We start from the raw sequence: 17,791 nt of genomic DNA, 5'->3' as shown, positions 1-17,791 counted from the left end.
TTCTCTGCCAGTGTGGGGTGGACACCTGGTCGGGAAGGGTACTAACATCAGCCGGAGCATAATGCACAACTTGTTTGCACCAAAGTGTGGAAGAAGAAGTCGTAGGAGGGACATCATTGGAGCAGCTGAGGGACAGGATCTTGGTGCGCTGACTGAGCCTTTCCCTCGCCACAGCTGAATCTGTGTTTGCATGCCTGCAACCTTTTGGACAGTGAGCTAGCATCGTCTTTTGCTAGCAATACACTGGGCTGAGTGCCTTCACCACCAAACCGTGCATGTGGTCTTTCCTCACAAAGAACTTGGAGGTCTCCTGACGTGGTACGTGTATTTCCTGCTCACTCGGCTGACAGTAAAGTGGCAGGAACTGCAGGCCCAAATCCCTGCAGCAACAACAGGAAGTACAAGCGCAAAGGGCTCAGTTGAGAAGAAATAAGGAATTGCCCCAGTGCAGAATGGGAAATGCCTGCCTAAGCAGGAGTACTGCTGGAAGAGCCTGGGGGTCATAAGGAATCATGAATGAACTATGAGTCGTGTGCCTACTGCAAAAAAAGCAAGTATCGTTTTGGGATGTATTGACAGGAGTGTTGTAAGAAAGACGTAATTCTTCTGCTCAATCCCACAGCGACTAGACCTCAGCTGGAATATTACGTCTAGTTCTGGGCACCATACTTGGGGAAAAAGTGTGGACAAATTGGAGCAAAACCTGAGGCGCAACCAAAGGGATTAAAGGTCTAGAAACCACAACCTACAAGGAATGACTGGAAAAAATGAGGCGAAAACGGGGCTGTCACAACAGTCTTTAAGTACATAAGACCTTCTTATGAGGATGAGAGTGATACAGCGTTCTCCTTGTCCACTGGGGACAGGGCAGGGAGCAGTGGGCTTAAACTGCAGCAAGGCCAGTTTGGGTTGGGCATTAGGAAAACTTCCTAGCTGTCAGGGTGGTCATGCGCTGGGACAGGTTCCTTAGAGAGGTGATGGAACCTCTGCTCCAGAGGTGCTTGAGGGCAGGTTAGACAGACACTTGTCAGGGAGGGTACTTAGTCCTGCCTCAGTGCAGGGGCTTGGCCGAGGTGACCTACAGGGACCCATCCCTTCCCGTCCTATGAGTCTATGACACAGACCAACCAACAGGAGAGCCCAAGGCAAGACAAGGCCACTCTAGTCAGCACCACGGGCAGCTGTGCGAAGGACGGTGGCCGCAGCGCTTTACACCTCTGCAGGCTGCAGTTCCCGTCCCACTGGCCCAGGCCCTGGGGAGGAAGAGTGAGCAGCAGTGTGTGGTGCTGCCAGGTCACAGCTCACAGCCTGGGATAGTACTTTCCCATCAGTACCTAAACTCCAGAACTCACACATGGCTGGAGCTCTCGAGAGACATGAACCTTAGGGCTGGGGGCGCTGACAGGCTAGGCTGGAGCTGGTGCACAGCCCATTTAGAAGGGCAGCACCATCTCCTCGGGACACCAGACCTGACTGGTACGATCTCTGCCATGGGCTGAAGGGTGGGGAGGAAAGGAGTGAACCAGGGCAACAGAGCTGCCGGGGCATCATGGGGTGGATTCCAGGACTTTCCAGAGACGCCAGAGAGGGGCCGCTGGAGTCACAACTGGCAGAGCCAAGAATGACAAAAACATGAGTCTTGTTTGCCTCCAGCACTAGAGGTCTGCAGGGAGAGGACTCAAGCTGCATCATGAGGGGTGTGGGCAGCAGTATGGAGAGTGGGGACAGGAGAGCCAGGGGAGATGGAGCCAGAGATGTGGGACTCTGCAGCCTAGCAAACTGCTGTGACACTGGTGAAGACACTCTCCAGAGAGCCCAGGAGAGACCGGGTGGGCCGAGTAGCCGTGGGGTGGAGAGTGTTCACTGTGCTGCTGGAACAGGAGTCCCGCAGGATGGAGCATGGTCGTGAAGGATTTTCCCCCGCACTAGATTTCGTTTCCGGGTGAAAATGTTAGTGCCGACCCTGCAGGGAAGCACAGGGCTGGGTTACTCACAGCTGCACCAGACCGGGAGCAGGAGCAGCAATCGATTCATGAATTCCAAGGCCAGAAGTGAGCCATGTGATCAGCCAGTCTGAGCCCAGAACATGGCATAGGCCCTAAGGCTGCTCTGACACCCGCTGCCCGACACCATCTATGCTGCACAAGCCATGGGATTGGTCGGACCCCCTGCACGGCACAGGCCAGATCGCTTCCTTGAATTAATTTCTGCTTCAAGTTCAGACACAAGGACTGAGACAGAGCAAACTTTTGAGAGACGCATAATTTAAAACTGCCAGTAACAGAGCCTCACCCAGCCCTGGCCGAGCTGCTCCAGTGACAAATCCCCACCCAGCCGTGGCCCAGCTGCTCCAGTGACAAATCCCCACCCACCCCTGGCCGAGCTGCTCCAGTGACGTATCCCCACCCACCCCTGGCCGAGCTGCTCCAGTGACGTATCCCCACCCGGCCCTGGCCGAGCTGTCCAGTGATGTATCCCCACCCGGCCCTGGCCGAGCTGCTCCAGTGACGTATCCCCACCCGGCCCTGGCCGAGCTGCTCCAGTGACGTATCCCCACCCGGCCCTGGCCGAGCTGTCCAGTGATGTGTCCCCACCCGGCCCTGGCCGAGCTACTCCAGTGACGTATCCCCACCCGGCCCTGGCCGAGCTGCTCCAGTGACAAATCCCCACCCGGCCCTGGCTGAGCTGCTCCAGTGGCGTATCCCCACCCGGCCCTGGCTGAGCTGCTCCAGTGACGTATCCCCACCCGGCCCTGGCCGAGCTGCTCCAGTGACAAATCCCCACCCAGCCCTGGCCGAGCTGCTCCAGTGACGTATCCCCACCCGGCCCTGGCTGAGCTGCTCCAGTGACGTATCCCCACCCGGCCCTGGCCGAGCTGCTCCAGTGACAAATCCCCACCCAGCCCTGGCCGAGCTGCTCCAGTGACGTATCCCCACCCGGCCCTGGCTGAGCTGCTCCAGTGACAAATCCCCACCCGGCCCTGGCCGAGCTGCTCCAGTGACAAATCCCCACCCGGCCCTGGCCGAGCTACTCCAGTGACAAATCCCCACCCGGCCCTGGCTGAGCTGCTCCAGTGACAAATCCCCACCCGGCCCTGGCCGAGCTGCTCCAGTGACAAATCCCCACCCAGCCCTGGCCGAGCTGCTCCAGTGACGTATCCCCATCCGGCCCTGGTCGAGCTACTCCAGTGACGTATCCCCACCCAGCCCTGGCCGAACTGCTCCAGTGACAGATCCCCACCCGGCCCTGGCCGAGCTGCTCCAGTGACGTATCCCCACCCGGCCCTGGCCGAGCTGCTCCAGTGACAGATCCCCACCCGGCCCTGGCCGAGCTGCTCCAGTGACGTATCCCCACCCGGCCCTGGCCGAGCTGCTCCAGTGACGTATCCCCACCCGGCCCTGGCCGAGCTGCTCCAGTGACGTTTCCCCACCCGTTCCTGGCCGAGCTGCTCCAGTGACGTATCCCCACCCTTTCCTGGCTGAGCTGCTCCAGTGACGTATCCCCACCCGGCCCTGGCCGAGCTGCTCCAGTGACCCTTTATTGTTTACGAACTGTGATTTATTTGTAATCTGAATTTGTCTTGTTTCAGCTTCTGGCCTCTGGCTCTAGTTGCAGATTTGCAGTAGCACCGCTGAGCCTGTCAGAGCAGATCCTCCTGTGGAGAGCAGTGCAGGATGGCACCCTGTTGTCAGGGCACCAGGCTGGGGGCTGAGCACCACGGTCTGGAGAAGGCCCCTCCTCCAGGCTCTACCCCATGGGGGTCTCAGCAGCTCCATCCAGGGTGTGACTCGCACCCTGTTCCTAGAGACGTTACCTTGGGGGTGCTCCCAAGTGCAGCTGAGGGACACAGCTTGCTTGTGGGCACCCCACACTAACCGGGCCCCAGAGCCATTTGCCTCACCCTGGAGGAAGGCTGGGGCTCTGCAGGCTGTATGCCTGGGCACACCCTCTGGGGTGGGCTGGCAAGGGCTGTTCCTCGTTTGTGCCTGGCACTGACTTGGCTCCCAGAGGTGCTCCCCTCGCCACCCCAGTGGGCTGCTCACCCATTAGCAAATTCCTGGAGAAGATCTGTGGGGGGACCTGGCCTGGCCTGGCCTGCTGGGGGACCACACACAGCCCTGGGGTGTGGCAAGACCAGCTTCATTCACATTCACACCACTTCGTTTGCCCCCAGCCACACCCAGAGGGGCAAAGGGGAGTCACAGCAGTGTGAGATTCTGGGCTGGGACAGGCCCAGCTCCACAGGTAGCTCCTTTGGGATTGGCCATCCTGTGCCCTCACCCACCTGGTCGCTCGCCAGTTGTCTCCAAGGGATCCAACATGTTCTCTCAGCAGCCACATGGTCCTCAGAATCTCCTTCCTTTTCTCATCCACGAAGCACTGGCCCACGAAGACAGTCGTCGAGTCTGCGAGGGAACCGCCCAGGAGTGAGAGGCAGAGACGGTGTCAAGCGCTGTGCCCCCAGGGAGCTCGAGGGAGCGCGCTGTGGCACTGATACCGCTCCCATGCCACAGGCGTACCTACAGCACCGCTCTCGGCCTCTGCAGCATCTGTCCCCGATGGGGCCCATCCCAAGGCACCCACCAAATGGCACGGCAGCAGGGGCAGCTTCGTGAGACAGTGCGGGGCAGGATGGGGACAGGCCTGGGGCCTGATGAGACTGCACTTCTCCAGACCCCAGTCCCCCAAGTCTAGGCCATTTCCAAAGTGCACTTGCTCCCTCCTCAGCATCGCCCCATTGGCGTTTTCTGTCTGTGTGCCAGGGACAGATCTCCCTCCGGTCCTCCCTCTGCCCCCTTGGCTGCTGTGCCAGGCTCCTCTCGGGCCACCTGGTGCCCTTCAGAGGCCATGCAAAGGGCAGCTGATAAAGGCTTTCCTGTGCTTTGGAAATGTGGGCAGCAGAGCCAGAGCTGGGCCCGGAGCCAGTACTGGGCTCACTGGTGCCGTGCGCATTTCACTGTAACTTCCAATTATTGAACACAACCACTGCAACCAGCCACATTTCCCACAACAATTTCTGGCATGTTGACAAAACCAAGCACCTGTCAGGTGCCCCGGTGCCCCCAGCTGTGCCGGCAGCAGCAGGAATCCCCCTCCGGCCCTGTCCCCCAGCAGTGCATAAGAACATAAGAACATAAGAACGGCCATACTGGGTCAGACCAAAGGTCCATCCAGCCCAGTATCCCGTCTGCCGACAGTGGCCAATGCCAGGTGCCCCAGAGAAGGAGAACAGAAGACAACGATCAAGTGATTTATCTCCTGCCATCCATCTCCTGCCCTTGTTCTGAAGGCGAGGGCACCATACTTTATCCCTGGCTAATAGCCATTTATGGACCTAACCTGCAAAAATTTATCGAGCTCTTTTTTAAACCCTGTTAGAGTCCTGGCCTTCCCAGCCTCCTCCGGCAAGGAGTTCCACAGGTTGGCTGTGCGCTGTGTGAAGAAAAATTTCCTTTTATTAGTTTTGAACCGACTACCCACCAGTTTCATTTGGTGTCCCCTAGTTCTTGTATTATGGGAAAAGGTAAATAACTTTCTATATTTTGCTGGCACATACTTGAGAAATTCTCCCAGTTGACAGTGAAGCCAAAGACAGGCTGGGCCCTCTGCTGCGTGCTGTGCTGGGCTCCCTTCAGGGGCGACCGGAGGATGCAGCTGCTGGTGGCCGTCACGCTTGTGAGGTACTCCCCAGAGAACTCTCCCGTACTGTTCACTGCATAGATTTCCATCAGCGAGCCCAGGTCGTTACGCCACAGTCCAGAGAGTTCACACTGGAAGGGGAGCAGACGGGGTCCCAGGCTCACATCCTGAGCTGAGGCTGTGCCCCCCAAGCTCTGGACACTAAGGAGACCCCACATACCAGGCAATAAAATACCAGCAGGGCAGCCAAGTTAGTCTGCGTCCTCTTGACTGGGACTCCCTCCTTTTTATAAACCTGTGTATTTAAACCCTCCTCCGGACCCCCCAACTGCTGCTCTGGTGAAGCCGGTCTTTTCCCACAGAAGCTCATGCTCTAAAATACCCGTTAGTCTATACGGTGCCACAGGAGGTAGCAGCGTCCTTCAGTCTACGTAGACTATGGATTGCGCCCTTCGTAATTCCATTTGCATTTGAATTCCATTCCATTTGCAGCGTCGGCTGTGACTGTGAAGGCCCACAAGAGAGTGACAGTCCTTGCTGCATCTGTTGCATGTGTAATGAGTGTCTGGCAGGTCCTTGCTGTGCTTTCTGTGCGCTCGCTTCTCCTCTGCTAGCTGTCTGATCTTCATCTCGCCCTTCTGAAGGCCCTTGTGTAACCCCTGCCTCCATCTTCTGCGATCGTCTGCCAGCTCCTCCCAGCTGTCCGGCTCGATGTCTACCTCCCTGAGGTCTCTCTTGCAGACATCTTTGTAGCGCAACTGGGGGCATCCGGAAGGTCTTTTGCCAGAGGCTAGCTCACCATACAGGATGTCTTTTGGGATCCTTCCATCATTCATCCTGTGGACATGGCCAAGCCAGTGGAGCCGCCGCTGCCTGAGGAGGATGTGCATGGTTGAGATTCCAGCTTGCTCAAGGATGGTGGTGTTGGACACTCTGTCCTTCCATGATACTCCAAGGATGCACCTGAGGCAGCGCAAGTGGAAGACGTTCAGCGTCTTTTCCTGGAGGACGTACAGGGTCCAAGTCTTGCTGCCGTAAAGGAGGGTGCTGAGGATGCAGGCTCTGTAGACTTGCATTTTGGTGTGAGTGTACAGCTTGTTGTTATTCCACACTCTCTCGCTGGGTCTGGACAGAGTTGTGGCAGCTTTTCCGATCCTCCTATTTAGCTCAGTCTCCAACGATAGGGTGTCAGTGATGGTGGACCCGAGGTAAATGAACTCGTGGATGACCTCGAACGAATAGTTGTCAATGCTGATTGATGGAGAATCAGCAACGTCCTGACCAAGTACATTTGTCTTCTTTAGGCTGATGGAGAGCCCAAAGTCCTTGCATGCTTTGGAGAACCTATCCAGCAGTTTCTGAAGCTGGTCTTCTGTGTGTGACACTACAGCAGCGTCATCTGCGAACAGAATATCTCTGATGAGGACTTCCTGCACCTTAGATTTAGCTTTCAGCCTTGCAAGATTAAACAGTTTCCCATCAGATCTTGTGTGCAAAAAGATGCCCTCTGTTGAAGATCCAAAGGTGTGCTTCAGGAGGAGTGCGAAGAAGATCCCGAACAATGTCAGAGCAAGGACGCATCCTTGTTTGATGCCTCTCCTGATGCTGAAAGCATCCGATAATGTGCCATTGTATTGGATGGTTCCTCTCATGTCTTCGTGGAAAGACTGGATCATCTTGAGTAACCATGGTGGACAGCCTACCTTGTGGAGCAGTTTGAACAGTCCATCCCCGCTGACCAAGTCGAAGGCCTTGGTTAGGTCGATGAAGGCTATGTATAGTGGCTTCCTTTGCTCCCTGCATTTCTCCTGCAGCTGCCTCAGAGAGAAGACCGTGTCAATCGTAGATCTCTCTGCGTGGAATCCGCACTGTGATTCAGGATACACCCTCTCAGCAATCTTCTGGAGTCTGCTGAGAATGATGCAAGTGAACAGTTTACCAGTGATGCTTAGGAAGGAGATTCCACGGTAATTGTTGCAGTCGCTTCTGTCTTCTTTGTTCTTATACAAGGTTACGATGTTAGCGTCGCGCATATCCTGTGGAACCTCTCCCTCTCTCCAGCACAGGCACAGTAGCTCATGTAGGGGTTCCAGGAGAGTGTCTGTGGCACACTTGATTACCTCTGGTGGTAAACCATCCTGGCCCGGGGCCTTGCCTGCTGCAATGCTGTCGATGGCTTTCTTCACTTCATCCACAGTTGGTTCCTGGTCCAGTTCGTCCATTACTGGTAGGAGTTCGACGTCATCGAGGGCTGAGTCGACCACAATGTTCTCACGTGAGTACAGCTCAGAGTAGTACTCGACCCGGCGCTCCATCTGTTTGGCTTTGTCAGTGATGGCTTCACCAGATTTGGATTTCAGAGGTGCCATCTTGTTCTGGGTGGGTCCTAATGCCTTCTTGATGCTCTCGTGCATTCCCCTGAGGTTACCGGAGTCAGCACTGGTCTGGATGCTGCTGCATAGCTCAAGCCAGTAGTTGTTGGCACAGCGCCTGGCCGTCTGCTGTACTGTTTTTCTGGCTGCTCTGAGCGCTTGCAGGGTATTCTGGCTCTGCGAATGTTTGTACTCCAGGAGCGCAGCACGCTTCTTTTCAATGGCTGGAATCATCTCATCGGAGTTAGCTTCGAACCAGTCATTTGTGTTTCTAGCTCTTCTTCCAAACACCGACAAGGCCGTGTTGTACATTGTATCTGCCAGATGCTGCCATCCGGATGTCACATCCGCACCCCCAGGGCTGCTGTGCAGATTCTCCTCGAGGGTCGCTCTGAACTTTTCAGCTCTCTCTGAGTTTGCCGTCTTTCTGGCATCGATGTGGGGCCTTCCAGTGGGTTTAGAGCAGTACAGCTTCTTGGGAATCACCTAGAGTTTGAAGCAAACTAACGAGTGGTCCGTATCGCAGTCAGCACTGTGATAGCTGTGTGTCAGGAGGACGTTTTTGAGGTTATCAGGTCTAGCGATGACCACGTCTAGTTGACACCAGTGTTTCGAGCGTGGGTGTCTCCATGACACTCTGTGCTGTGGCTTGGTTTGGAAAAATGTGTCTGTGACGCACAGATTGTGGTATGTGCAAAGTTCGAGAAGACGCAGACCATTTTCATTCATTTTTCCCACACCGAAGTGGCCTAAGCAGCAAGGCCACGAGTCACGATTGGCTCCAACAGGATGACTTGTTGTTTTTGAAGAGACAGACTAACCCAGCTACCCTGAACACTGGACACGAAGCAGACTCCACAAACCAGGAAATAAAGTATCAGACAGGTAGTTGAGTTAGTCTGTACACCAGGCCCATCCTGGCTAACAGCCATTGATGGCCCTGTCCCCCAGGAATTTATCTAGCTCTTTTTTAAACTCTACTATAGTCTTGGTCTTCACAACATTCTCAAGCAAGGAGTTCCACCGGTTAACCGTGTGTTGTGTGAAAAAGTATTTCTTCTTGTTTGTTTTAAACCTGCTGCCTATTAATTTCATTTGGTGACCCCTAGTTCTCGTGTTGTGAGAATGAGTAAATAACAATTCCTTATCTATTTTCACCACACCAAACATGATAAGAACATAAGAACATAAGAATGGCCATACTGGGTCAGACCAAAGGTCCATCCAGCCCAGTATCCCGTCTGCCAACAGTGGCCAATGCCAGGTGCTCCAGAGAGGGAGAACAGAAGACAACGATTAAGTGATTTATCTCCTGCCACCCATCTCCTGTCCTTGTACTGAAGGCTAGGGGCACCATACTTTACCCCTGGCTAATAGGCATTTATGGACCTAACCTGCAAAAATTTATCGAGCTCTTTTTTAAACCCTAATAGAGTCCTGGCCTTCACAGCCTCCTCCGGCAAGGAGTTCCACAGGTTGACTGTGCGCTGTGTGAAGAAAAATTTCCTTTTATTAGTTTTGAACCTACTACCCATCAATTTCATTTGGTGTCCCCTAGTTCTTGTATTATGGGAAAAGATAAATAATTTTTCTATGTTCACTTTCTCCACACCATTCATGATTTTATATACCTCTATCATATCACCCCTCAATCGCCTCTTTTCCAGACTGAAAAGTCCCAGTCTCTCTAGCCTCTCCCCATATGGGACCCATTCCAAACCCCTAATCATCTTAGTTGCCCTTTTCTGAACCTTTTCTAATGCCAATATATCTTTTTGGAGGTGAGGAGACCACATCTGCACGCAGTACTCAAGATGTGGGCATACTATAGTTTTATATAGGGGAAGTATGATATCTTTTGTCTTATTATCTATCCTTTTTTTAATAATTCCTAACATCCTATTTGCTTTACTAACTGCCGCTGCACACTGCGTGGATGTCTTCAGAGAACTATCCACTATAACTCCAAGATCCCTTTCCTGATCTGTCATAGCTAAATTTGACCCCATCATGTTGTACGTGTAATTTGGGTTATTTTTTCCAATGTGCATTACCTTACACTTACCCACATTAAATTTCATTTGCCATTTTGCTGCCTGATCACTCAGTTTGCTGAGATCTTTTTGTAGCTCTTCACAATCCCTTTTGGTTTTGACTGTCCTGAACAATTTGGTGTCATCTGCAAACTTTGCCACCTCACTGCTTACCTCCTTTTCTAGATCATTGATGAACAAGTTGAACAGGATCGGTCCCAGGACTGACCCCTGGGGAACACCACGAGTTACCCCACTCCATTGTGAACATTTACCATTTATTCCAACCCTTTGTTTTCTGTCTTTTAACCAATTCACGATCCATGAAAGGATCTTTCCTCCTATCCCATGACTGCCTAATTTACATAAAAGCCTTTGGTGTGGGACCGTGTCAAAGGCTTTCTGCAAATCTAGGTATATTATGTCCACTGGGTGCCCCTTGTCCTCATGTTTATTAACCCCTTCAAAGAATTCTAATAGATTAGTTAGACACGACTTCCCTCTGCAGAAACCATGCTGACTTTTGCCCAACAATTCGTGGTCTTCTATGTGCCTTGCAATCTTATTCTTTACTATTGTTTCTACTAATTTGCCTGGTACTGATGTTAGACTTATTGGTCTATAATTGCCAGGGTCTCCTCTAGAGCCTTTTTTAAATATTGGCGTTATATTGGCCGTCTTCCAGTCATTGGGTACCAAAGCGGATTTAAAGGATAGGTTACAAACCACTGTTAATAACTCCGCAATTTCACATTTGAGTTCTTTCAGAACCCTTGGGTGAATACCGTCTGGTCCTGGAAACTTGTTACTATTCAGCTTATCAATTAACTCCAAAACCTCCTCTAATGTCACTTCAATCTGGGAGAGTTCCTCAGATTTGTCACCTAAAAAGGCTGGCTCAGATTTAAGAACCTCTGTAACATCCTCAGCCGTGAAGACTGAAGCAAAGAAATCATTTAATCGCTCCACAATGGCACTATCTTCCTTGATCGCTCCTTTTATATCTTTATCGTCCAAGGGCCCCACTGCTTTTTTATCGGGCTTCCTGCTTCTAATGTATTTAAAAAACATTTTACTATCGTTTTTTGAATTTTTGGCTAGCTGTTCCTCAAAATCTTTTTTGCCTTTTCTTACTACATTATGACACTTAATTTGGGAGTGTTCATGTTCCTTTCTATTTTCCTCACTAGGATTTGACTTCCACTTTTTAAAAGCTGCCCTTTTCTCTCTCACTGCCTTTTTAACATGGCTGTTAAGCCATGGTGGTTCTTTGTTAGGTCTCTTACTGTGTTTTTTTATTTGGGGTATACATTTAAGTTGGGCCTCTAGTATGGTGTCTTTAAACAGTTTCCATGCAGCTTCCAGGGATTTGAGTTTAGTTACTCTACCTTTTAGTTTCTGTTTAACTAGCTTCCTCATTTTAGTGTAATTCCCCTTTTTGAAATTAAATGCCAGAGTGTTTGACCGCTGTGGTGTTCTTCCCAACACAGGAATATTAAAAGTTATTATATTGTGGTCACTATTTCCAAGCGGTCCAGTAACAGTTACCTCTTGGACCAGATCCTGCGTTCCAGTCAGGGCTAGATCGAGAATTGACTCTCCCCTTGTGGGTTCCTGTACTAGCTGCTCCAAGAAGCAGTCATTTAAGGCATCAAGAAATTTAATCTCTGAATCCTGTCCTGAGGTGACATGTACCCAATCAATATGGGGATAATTGAAATCTCCTATTATTACTGTGTTTTTTATTGTGATAGCCTCTCTAATCTCCCTTAACATTTCAGCATCACTATCACTGTCCTGGTTAGGTGGTCGCTAATATATTCCTAATGCCATATTCATATTAGAGGAATGAATTGTTATCCATAATGATTCTATGGAACATTTTGATTCTTTTAGGATTTTTGTTTCATTTGATTCTATATTATCCTTCACATATAGTACCACTCCGCCACCCGCACGACCTGTTCTGTCTTTCCGATATAATTTATATCCCGGTATGATAGTGTTTCTTAAATGCCTTTACTCGTATAGCCTAGTGGAACCAGAATCAGTGACCAGCTCTGCATAGGACTGGATGATGGGACTGAGTGAGCTTTTCTGGTTTCCGGAATTTTCTGCATGATTTTATAGACCTCTACCATATCCCGCCTTAATCATCTTTTTTCCAAGCTGAAAAGTCCCAGGCTCATTACTCTCTCCTCATATGGCAGACGCTCCAGACCTCTAATCATTTTTGTTGCCCTTTCCTGAACCTTTTCCAATTCCAGTGTATGTTATTTGAGATGGGGCGACCACATCTGCACACAGTGTTCCGGATGTGGATGTACCATGGACTTACATGAAGGTAATATGGCATTTTCTGTCTTATCTATTCCTTTCTTAATGATTCCCAGCATTTTGTTAGCTTTTTTGACTGCCACTGTACACTGAGTGGACGTCTTCAGAGAACTATCCACAATGACTCCAAGACCTCTTTCTTGAGTGGTAACAGCTAAGTCAGACCCCATCATTTTGTATGTATAGCTGGGATTCTATTTTCACAAGTGCATTACTTGGCATTTATCAACATTGAATTTCACCTGCCATTTTGTTGCCCAATCACCCAATTTATTAAGATCCTTTTGTAGCTCTTCACAGTCTGCTTGGGACTTAACTATTTGGAGCAGTTTTGTGTCATCTGCAAATTTTGCCACCTCACTGTTATCCCTTTTTCCAGATCATTTATAAATGTGTTGAATAGGACTGGTCCCAGCACACACCCCTGGGGGACACCACTATTTACCTCTCTCCATTCTGAAAACTGACCATTTATTCCTACCCTTTGTTTCCGATCTTTTAACCAGTTACCAGTCCAAGAGAGGACCTTCCCCCTTATCCTATGACAGTTAACTTTGCTTAAGAGCCTTTAGTGAGGGACCTTGTCACTGGGTTTCTGAAAATCTAAGTACACTACATCCGCAGGATCCCCCCATCCACATGCTTGTTGACCCTTTCAAAAAAATTCTAATAGATTGGTGAGGCACGACTTCCCTTTACAAAAGCCGTGTTGACTCTTCCGCAACAAATTATGTTCATCAATGTGTCTGACAATTCTGTTCTTTACTAGTTTCAACCAGTTTGCCCGGTACTGAAGTCAGACTGACAGGCCAGTAATCGCCAGGATCACTTCTGGAGCTCTTTTTAAAGATTGGCATAACGTTAGCTATCCTCCACTCATCTGGAACAGACGCTGATTTAAATGACAGGTTACAAATTACAGTTAGTAGCTCTGCAATTTCACTTTTGAGTTTCTTCAGAACTCTTGGGTGAATACCATCTGGCCCTGGTGACTTATTACTGTTTAGTTTATCAATTTGATCCAAAACCTCTTCGAATGACACTGCAATTTGAGACAGTTCATCAGATTTGTTACCTGAAAAGAAACAATCTGCATCTTCAAAAACAACAAGAAGTCCTGTGGCACCTTATAGACGAACAGATATTTTGGAGCATAAGCTTTCGTGGGCAAAGACCTGCTTCATCAGAGCATGAGTGGAGGCTTCAAGAGAAGGGTTTAAATGCACAGGCTTATGAAAAGGAGGGAGGACTTTGTTTTGCAATAAAATACTGTGCTGTGGGTTCTGAGACCCCAGGGGACCAGCTGGCCCCCAGAAGAGCCTCTGGCCCTGTTCTTTGTGGGTGCGGAAGGTGCATTTTGAGTGGCTGTATGATGGGGTTCAGGGGTCCTCAAGCACTGCACCCTGTCTGCAGGCAGGAGTGACTCTCACTCAGCAGGTAGAACAGGAGGTTTATTAGGCAACAGAGGCCCAGTTTCTCACAGAAGAGTCAGTGCAGCAGTCACAGACAGTCATTCCAACCCGTCCTGGGGAGAGGATCCCGAGGGGTGCCCCTCTGGGGGGTAGCTTTCCCCCTCCTCAGGCTGGCTTCCCTCCACCTCCCTCTTCCCTCCAGCCTCCAACTGCCGCCCCCAATTCAAAACCAGCGCGGCTCCTCCCTCCTCTGTGTTCAGGGCACAGGTGTTACCTGCCAGCCTAGGTTATAGCCCCAGGGTCATCCTTAGCCGCTGGGAGCTGCTCTGCCTGTCACACACATCCAGCCTGACTCACACATGCACTTCGCCCAGTCCATCACAGGCTGTCAGCTTGGATGGAAGATTAGTGAGCTCCTGGCATTGTCCAGCAGGGTTCCATGCACCGGAGGAGACACTTTGCAGATTTCCCTGCCTCTCGCCATGGCCAGCGTGAGTGGTTACAGAAATCTTGGCCCCGCATTGCTCGTGGGAGCTCCCACCGTGGAGGACCTGGAGCCTGCACATGGAGAGCTGGAGACTGACGACACAGCGTGAAGCAGAGTGGCCAGCACCCACAGCACAGAAAGCCAGTCAGATTCTTACCCTCCTGCTTTAAGCCCCTGGAAATATGGGGCTGGAAGGGACCTGAGGAGACCTCTGGCCCACCCATGCACTGCAGAGGCTTGTGTGGTACCAAGACCAGCGAGGCTCAAGGGGCCCACTTTGATTTAACTTTTTTGTGGACCCCCCCAAGTACGCCCTCAGCCCCAAGGCCCTCCCCTCCCCCCACCTCTTCCTGCCCCCCCTTACCTGCCTCTTTCTGGCCCACCCCTTGCATGCCCTGCCTTCCTGGTTGTAGTGCCTCCCCCTGTGTGCTGGGGCAGGAGCTGATCTGTGGGGCTCGAGGCTGCCCCATTTGAGAAACACTGACCTAGGCCAGCCCTGGGAAGAGTTTATTTACCCTGCTGTTAACAAGCACCTGTGAGGGGTTCACCAGCCTCCCTGGGACAGCTGCCCCTGTACTGTGCGTCCCGCTGCCTGGAAAGCTGCTTCTCAGACCTAGCCCTCGCCCCCTGGCTGCAGGTGGGGCTGAATCTCGCCGTGGGCCTGGGCAGCAGCTCTTACTGGCCTGTTCATGGTCCTGGGTCTGTTACCGAACCCCTGCTCAGACAGATCTCCCCGGCACTGGCCATGCACATGGCAGGCCCCTGGACAGAGAGAGTGGGCTTGGCCTGTTGAGCTCCCCATGACCCCCAGCTCCTGCACAGCCACCACCTGCTGCCCCTTTGCCTGATCTGTGGGGCTGGGGGGTTCTGGCCCCACTGCAGAAATGATCACTGGAACCACATCTGTCACCTCTCTGACCGCCTGAGCCTGGGATGGCCCAGAGCCAGCACCCAGCATCCCCAGCCCCTCATCCTGCCCCAGAGCCAGCACCCAGCACCCCCAGCACCTTACCCTGCCCCAGAGCCAGCACCCAGCCCCTTCAGACTCTCAGCCCACCCCAGAGCCAGCACCCAGCCCACTCACCCCCTTACATTACCCCAAAGCCTGCCCCCTTGGCCCCTTTCACTGCCCCAGAGCCAGCACCCAGCCTGCTTAGACTCTCACCCTGCCCCAGAGCCAGCACCCAGCACCCCCAGCACCTTACCCTGCCCCAGAGCCAGCACCCAGCCCCTTCAGACTCTCAGCCCACCCCAGAGCCAGCACCCAGCCCACTCACCCCCTTACATTACCCCAAAGCCTGCCCCCTTGGCCCCTTTCACTGCCCCAGAGCCAGCACCCAGCCTGCTTAGACTCTCACCCTGCCCCAGAGCCAGCACCCAGCATCCCCAGCACCTTACCCTGCCCCAGAGCCAGCACCCAGCCCCTTCAGACTCTCAGCCCACCCCAGAGCCAGCACCCAGCCCACTCACCCCCTTACATTACCCCAAAGCCTGCCCCCTTGGCCCCTTTCACTGCCCCAGAGCCAGCACCCAGCCTGCTTAGACTCTCACCCTGCCCCAGAGCCAGCCCCCAGCCCCCTCATCCCCTTACGGTACCCCAGAGCCAGCCCCATTGGCCCTTTGCTGTACCCCAGGGCCAGGACCCAGACCTCTGGGCCCTCTACTCTGTCCCAGAGCCAGCCTCCAGGCCCCCCACCCTGCCCCAGTCTAACTCACAGCCCCAAGCCCTGCCCTGTACCTTTCTCTCTGAAGTGCTGCCAACAGCCATTAGTGCCAGGGTGAGGATCAGGGAGAAGTTGCTTTTTCCCATTATCTCTCAGAGTTGAAGGCACCTGCAGAAGCCAGCTGGGTGTCCCAGGAAGTGGCATGTGGGCCACCCGTCGGGCCCTGGCTTTATACCCCTCCCCGCAGGCTGGGGCTGCAACCTGAGCTGCGCCACCTCTTTCTGCTCCGGCAATTCCCAGAAGCGAACAGGCGCCTCCGCTATCTTGTTTATTTCAGTCTCCCCGCAGGCTGCTGGCAGCGCAGCAAGCCAGAGCGCAAGCGAGAGGGGCAGTGTGCCCCACCAGCGACGAAAGGTGCACTCAGACAGCAGCTATAGATAGATCCCAGCGCATGGGCGGGAGGAGTGGCAGGGCCATGTGAAGGCGCCGTGGCTAGGGGAGAGCAGTGAGAGGGAAGCTGAGGTGCTCCGCAGGAGCCTCATGCTGCTGATGGCCAGAGGCTGCCCAGGTTTGTTGGCCTGGCCTGACTGAAGTAACTCCTGCAGCTGAGCCTGGGAGAGAAGTTTCCTGTCACCAGCCCCATGCTGCACCAAGGGCACCTGAACACACTGGCACTTTCTGCTGGCCGTCCAAACAGTGATGTCCCCGGCTGCTTTCTGCTGGGAACCCACATCCCGGCAGTGCGCATCTGACTCGAGGTGCCCAGGCCAGCCCCAGCCTGGGCAGCCTATAAAGGAGAGTCTGTTCGTCCCAGACTGGCGGCTAACGCTGAGCCACAGCCCTGCTCCCTGCCCCCACACTGGGTATCAAGCAACCAAACCAGAAGTCGAGCTCAGCCACTGGTGCCCAAGCATCACGAGCTCCAGTGCAGCAAGAAGTCCTTTAAAAGTCCAGCCACTCTGCAAACTGGTCTTCTGATCCCCAAAGGGGCAGCCCCCTTCCTCGAGCGATACTAGTTCAGAACTTTCCCATATACACCTGGCCGTTATCAGCTGATTCTCCGTGTGTAAAACTGGGGGCCTACTGAAAAGAGAAGAAAAGAAAAGAAAACAAAATTTGTTAACTGGTCTGCGCAATCAACTACATGCATGTTAGTTCAGAGCCCAGACATCTAACTCACAGGCAGAGCCCGACTTTGCTCAACAGGTTCATTGTATAGGATTGCCATGGACGGGCTTCCACGGGCCTAAAGAGGGCTGGTGCCAGTCTGCCCCAAGGCATCACCCAGAACACAGCACAGGCCTGTGTGATGGGGTTCAGGGGTCCCCCTGCACTGCACCCCGTCCGCTGGCAGGAGTTACTCTCACTCAGCAGATACAACAGCAGGTTTATTAGGCAACAGATGCCCAGTTTCTCACAGAAGCAACAGCATAGCAGCCCGAGACAGTCCTTCCAACCTGTCCTGGGGGGAAGACCCCGAGGGGTGCCCCTCTGGGGTGTAGCTTTCCCCCTCCTCAGGCTGGCTGCCTTCCAGCTCTCCCTTCCCCAGCCTCTAACTGCCGCCCCCGATTCAAAACCCAGCTCAGCTCCTCCCTGCTCTTTGTTCAGGCAGAGGTGTTACCTGCCAGTTGTAGCCCCAGGGTCATCCTTAGCCACTGGGAGCTGCTGCTTGCCTCGGACATCCAGCCTGACTCACACATGCACCCCCCCCACTCCATCACATCTCTCCCCCCTTCCAGACCGCACTGAGCGGGGTCACTTAGCCAGTGACCTGGGGAAGTTCGGGGCCCTCCCTGCGTGACAGGGCATCAGCTATGGTGTTGTTGTTCCCCTTGACGTGGACCAC

At 53.0% G+C, this 17,791-nt stretch overlaps 1 protein-coding gene across 2 annotated transcripts; it reads right to left on the bottom strand.

The window, feature by feature from the left end:
* Nucleotides 1-785: 785 nt before the first annotated feature.
* LOC142013914 (avidin-like) lies at nucleotides 786-16,224 on the bottom strand. 2 transcript variants are annotated; one of them, XM_074995922.1, is made up of 4 exons: nucleotides 16,020-16,211; nucleotides 5,558-5,771; nucleotides 4,286-4,406; nucleotides 786-1,963 (listed from the first exon to the last, which is right to left on the bottom strand). In XM_074995922.1, exons 1-4 carry the CDS (start codon nucleotides 16,089-16,091, stop codon nucleotides 1,861-1,863), a joined length of 510 nt encoding a protein of 169 aa, XP_074852023.1. In that variant the 5' UTR covers nucleotides 16,092-16,211; the 3' UTR covers nucleotides 786-1,860. The 2 variants fall into 2 exon arrangements, with proteins under 2 accessions (XP_074852023.1, XP_074852024.1); XM_074995923.1 differs by lacking the exon at nucleotides 786-1,963 and adding an exon at nucleotides 3,537-3,655 and having other exon boundaries at nucleotides 16,020-16,224.
* Nucleotides 16,225-17,791: the final 1,567 nt, after the last annotated feature.

Source organism: Carettochelys insculpta, chromosome 5 (genome assembly GCF_033958435.1).
Source record: "Carettochelys insculpta isolate YL-2023 chromosome 5, ASM3395843v1, whole genome shotgun sequence".
Taxonomy (NCBI): Eukaryota; Metazoa; Chordata; order Testudines; family Carettochelyidae; genus Carettochelys; species Carettochelys insculpta.
Note: the sequence above shows the minus strand (reverse complement) of the source record. Positions and strands in the feature narration are given on the sequence as shown.

Coding starts and splice junctions, on each gene's coding strand:
- LOC142013914 (XM_074995922.1), bottom strand. CDS start 16,091: ATGGGAAAAAGCAACTTCTCCCTGATCCTCACCCTGGCACTAATGGCT. Junction 5,772..16,019: donor GCAGCACTTCAGAGAGAAAG/GTACAGGGCAGG, acceptor CTCCCCTTCCAG/TGTGAACTCTCTGGACTGTG. Junction 4,407..5,557: donor CAACTGGGAGAATTTCTCAA/GTATGTGCCAGC, acceptor GTTCCCTCGCAG/ACTCGACGACTGTCTTCGTG.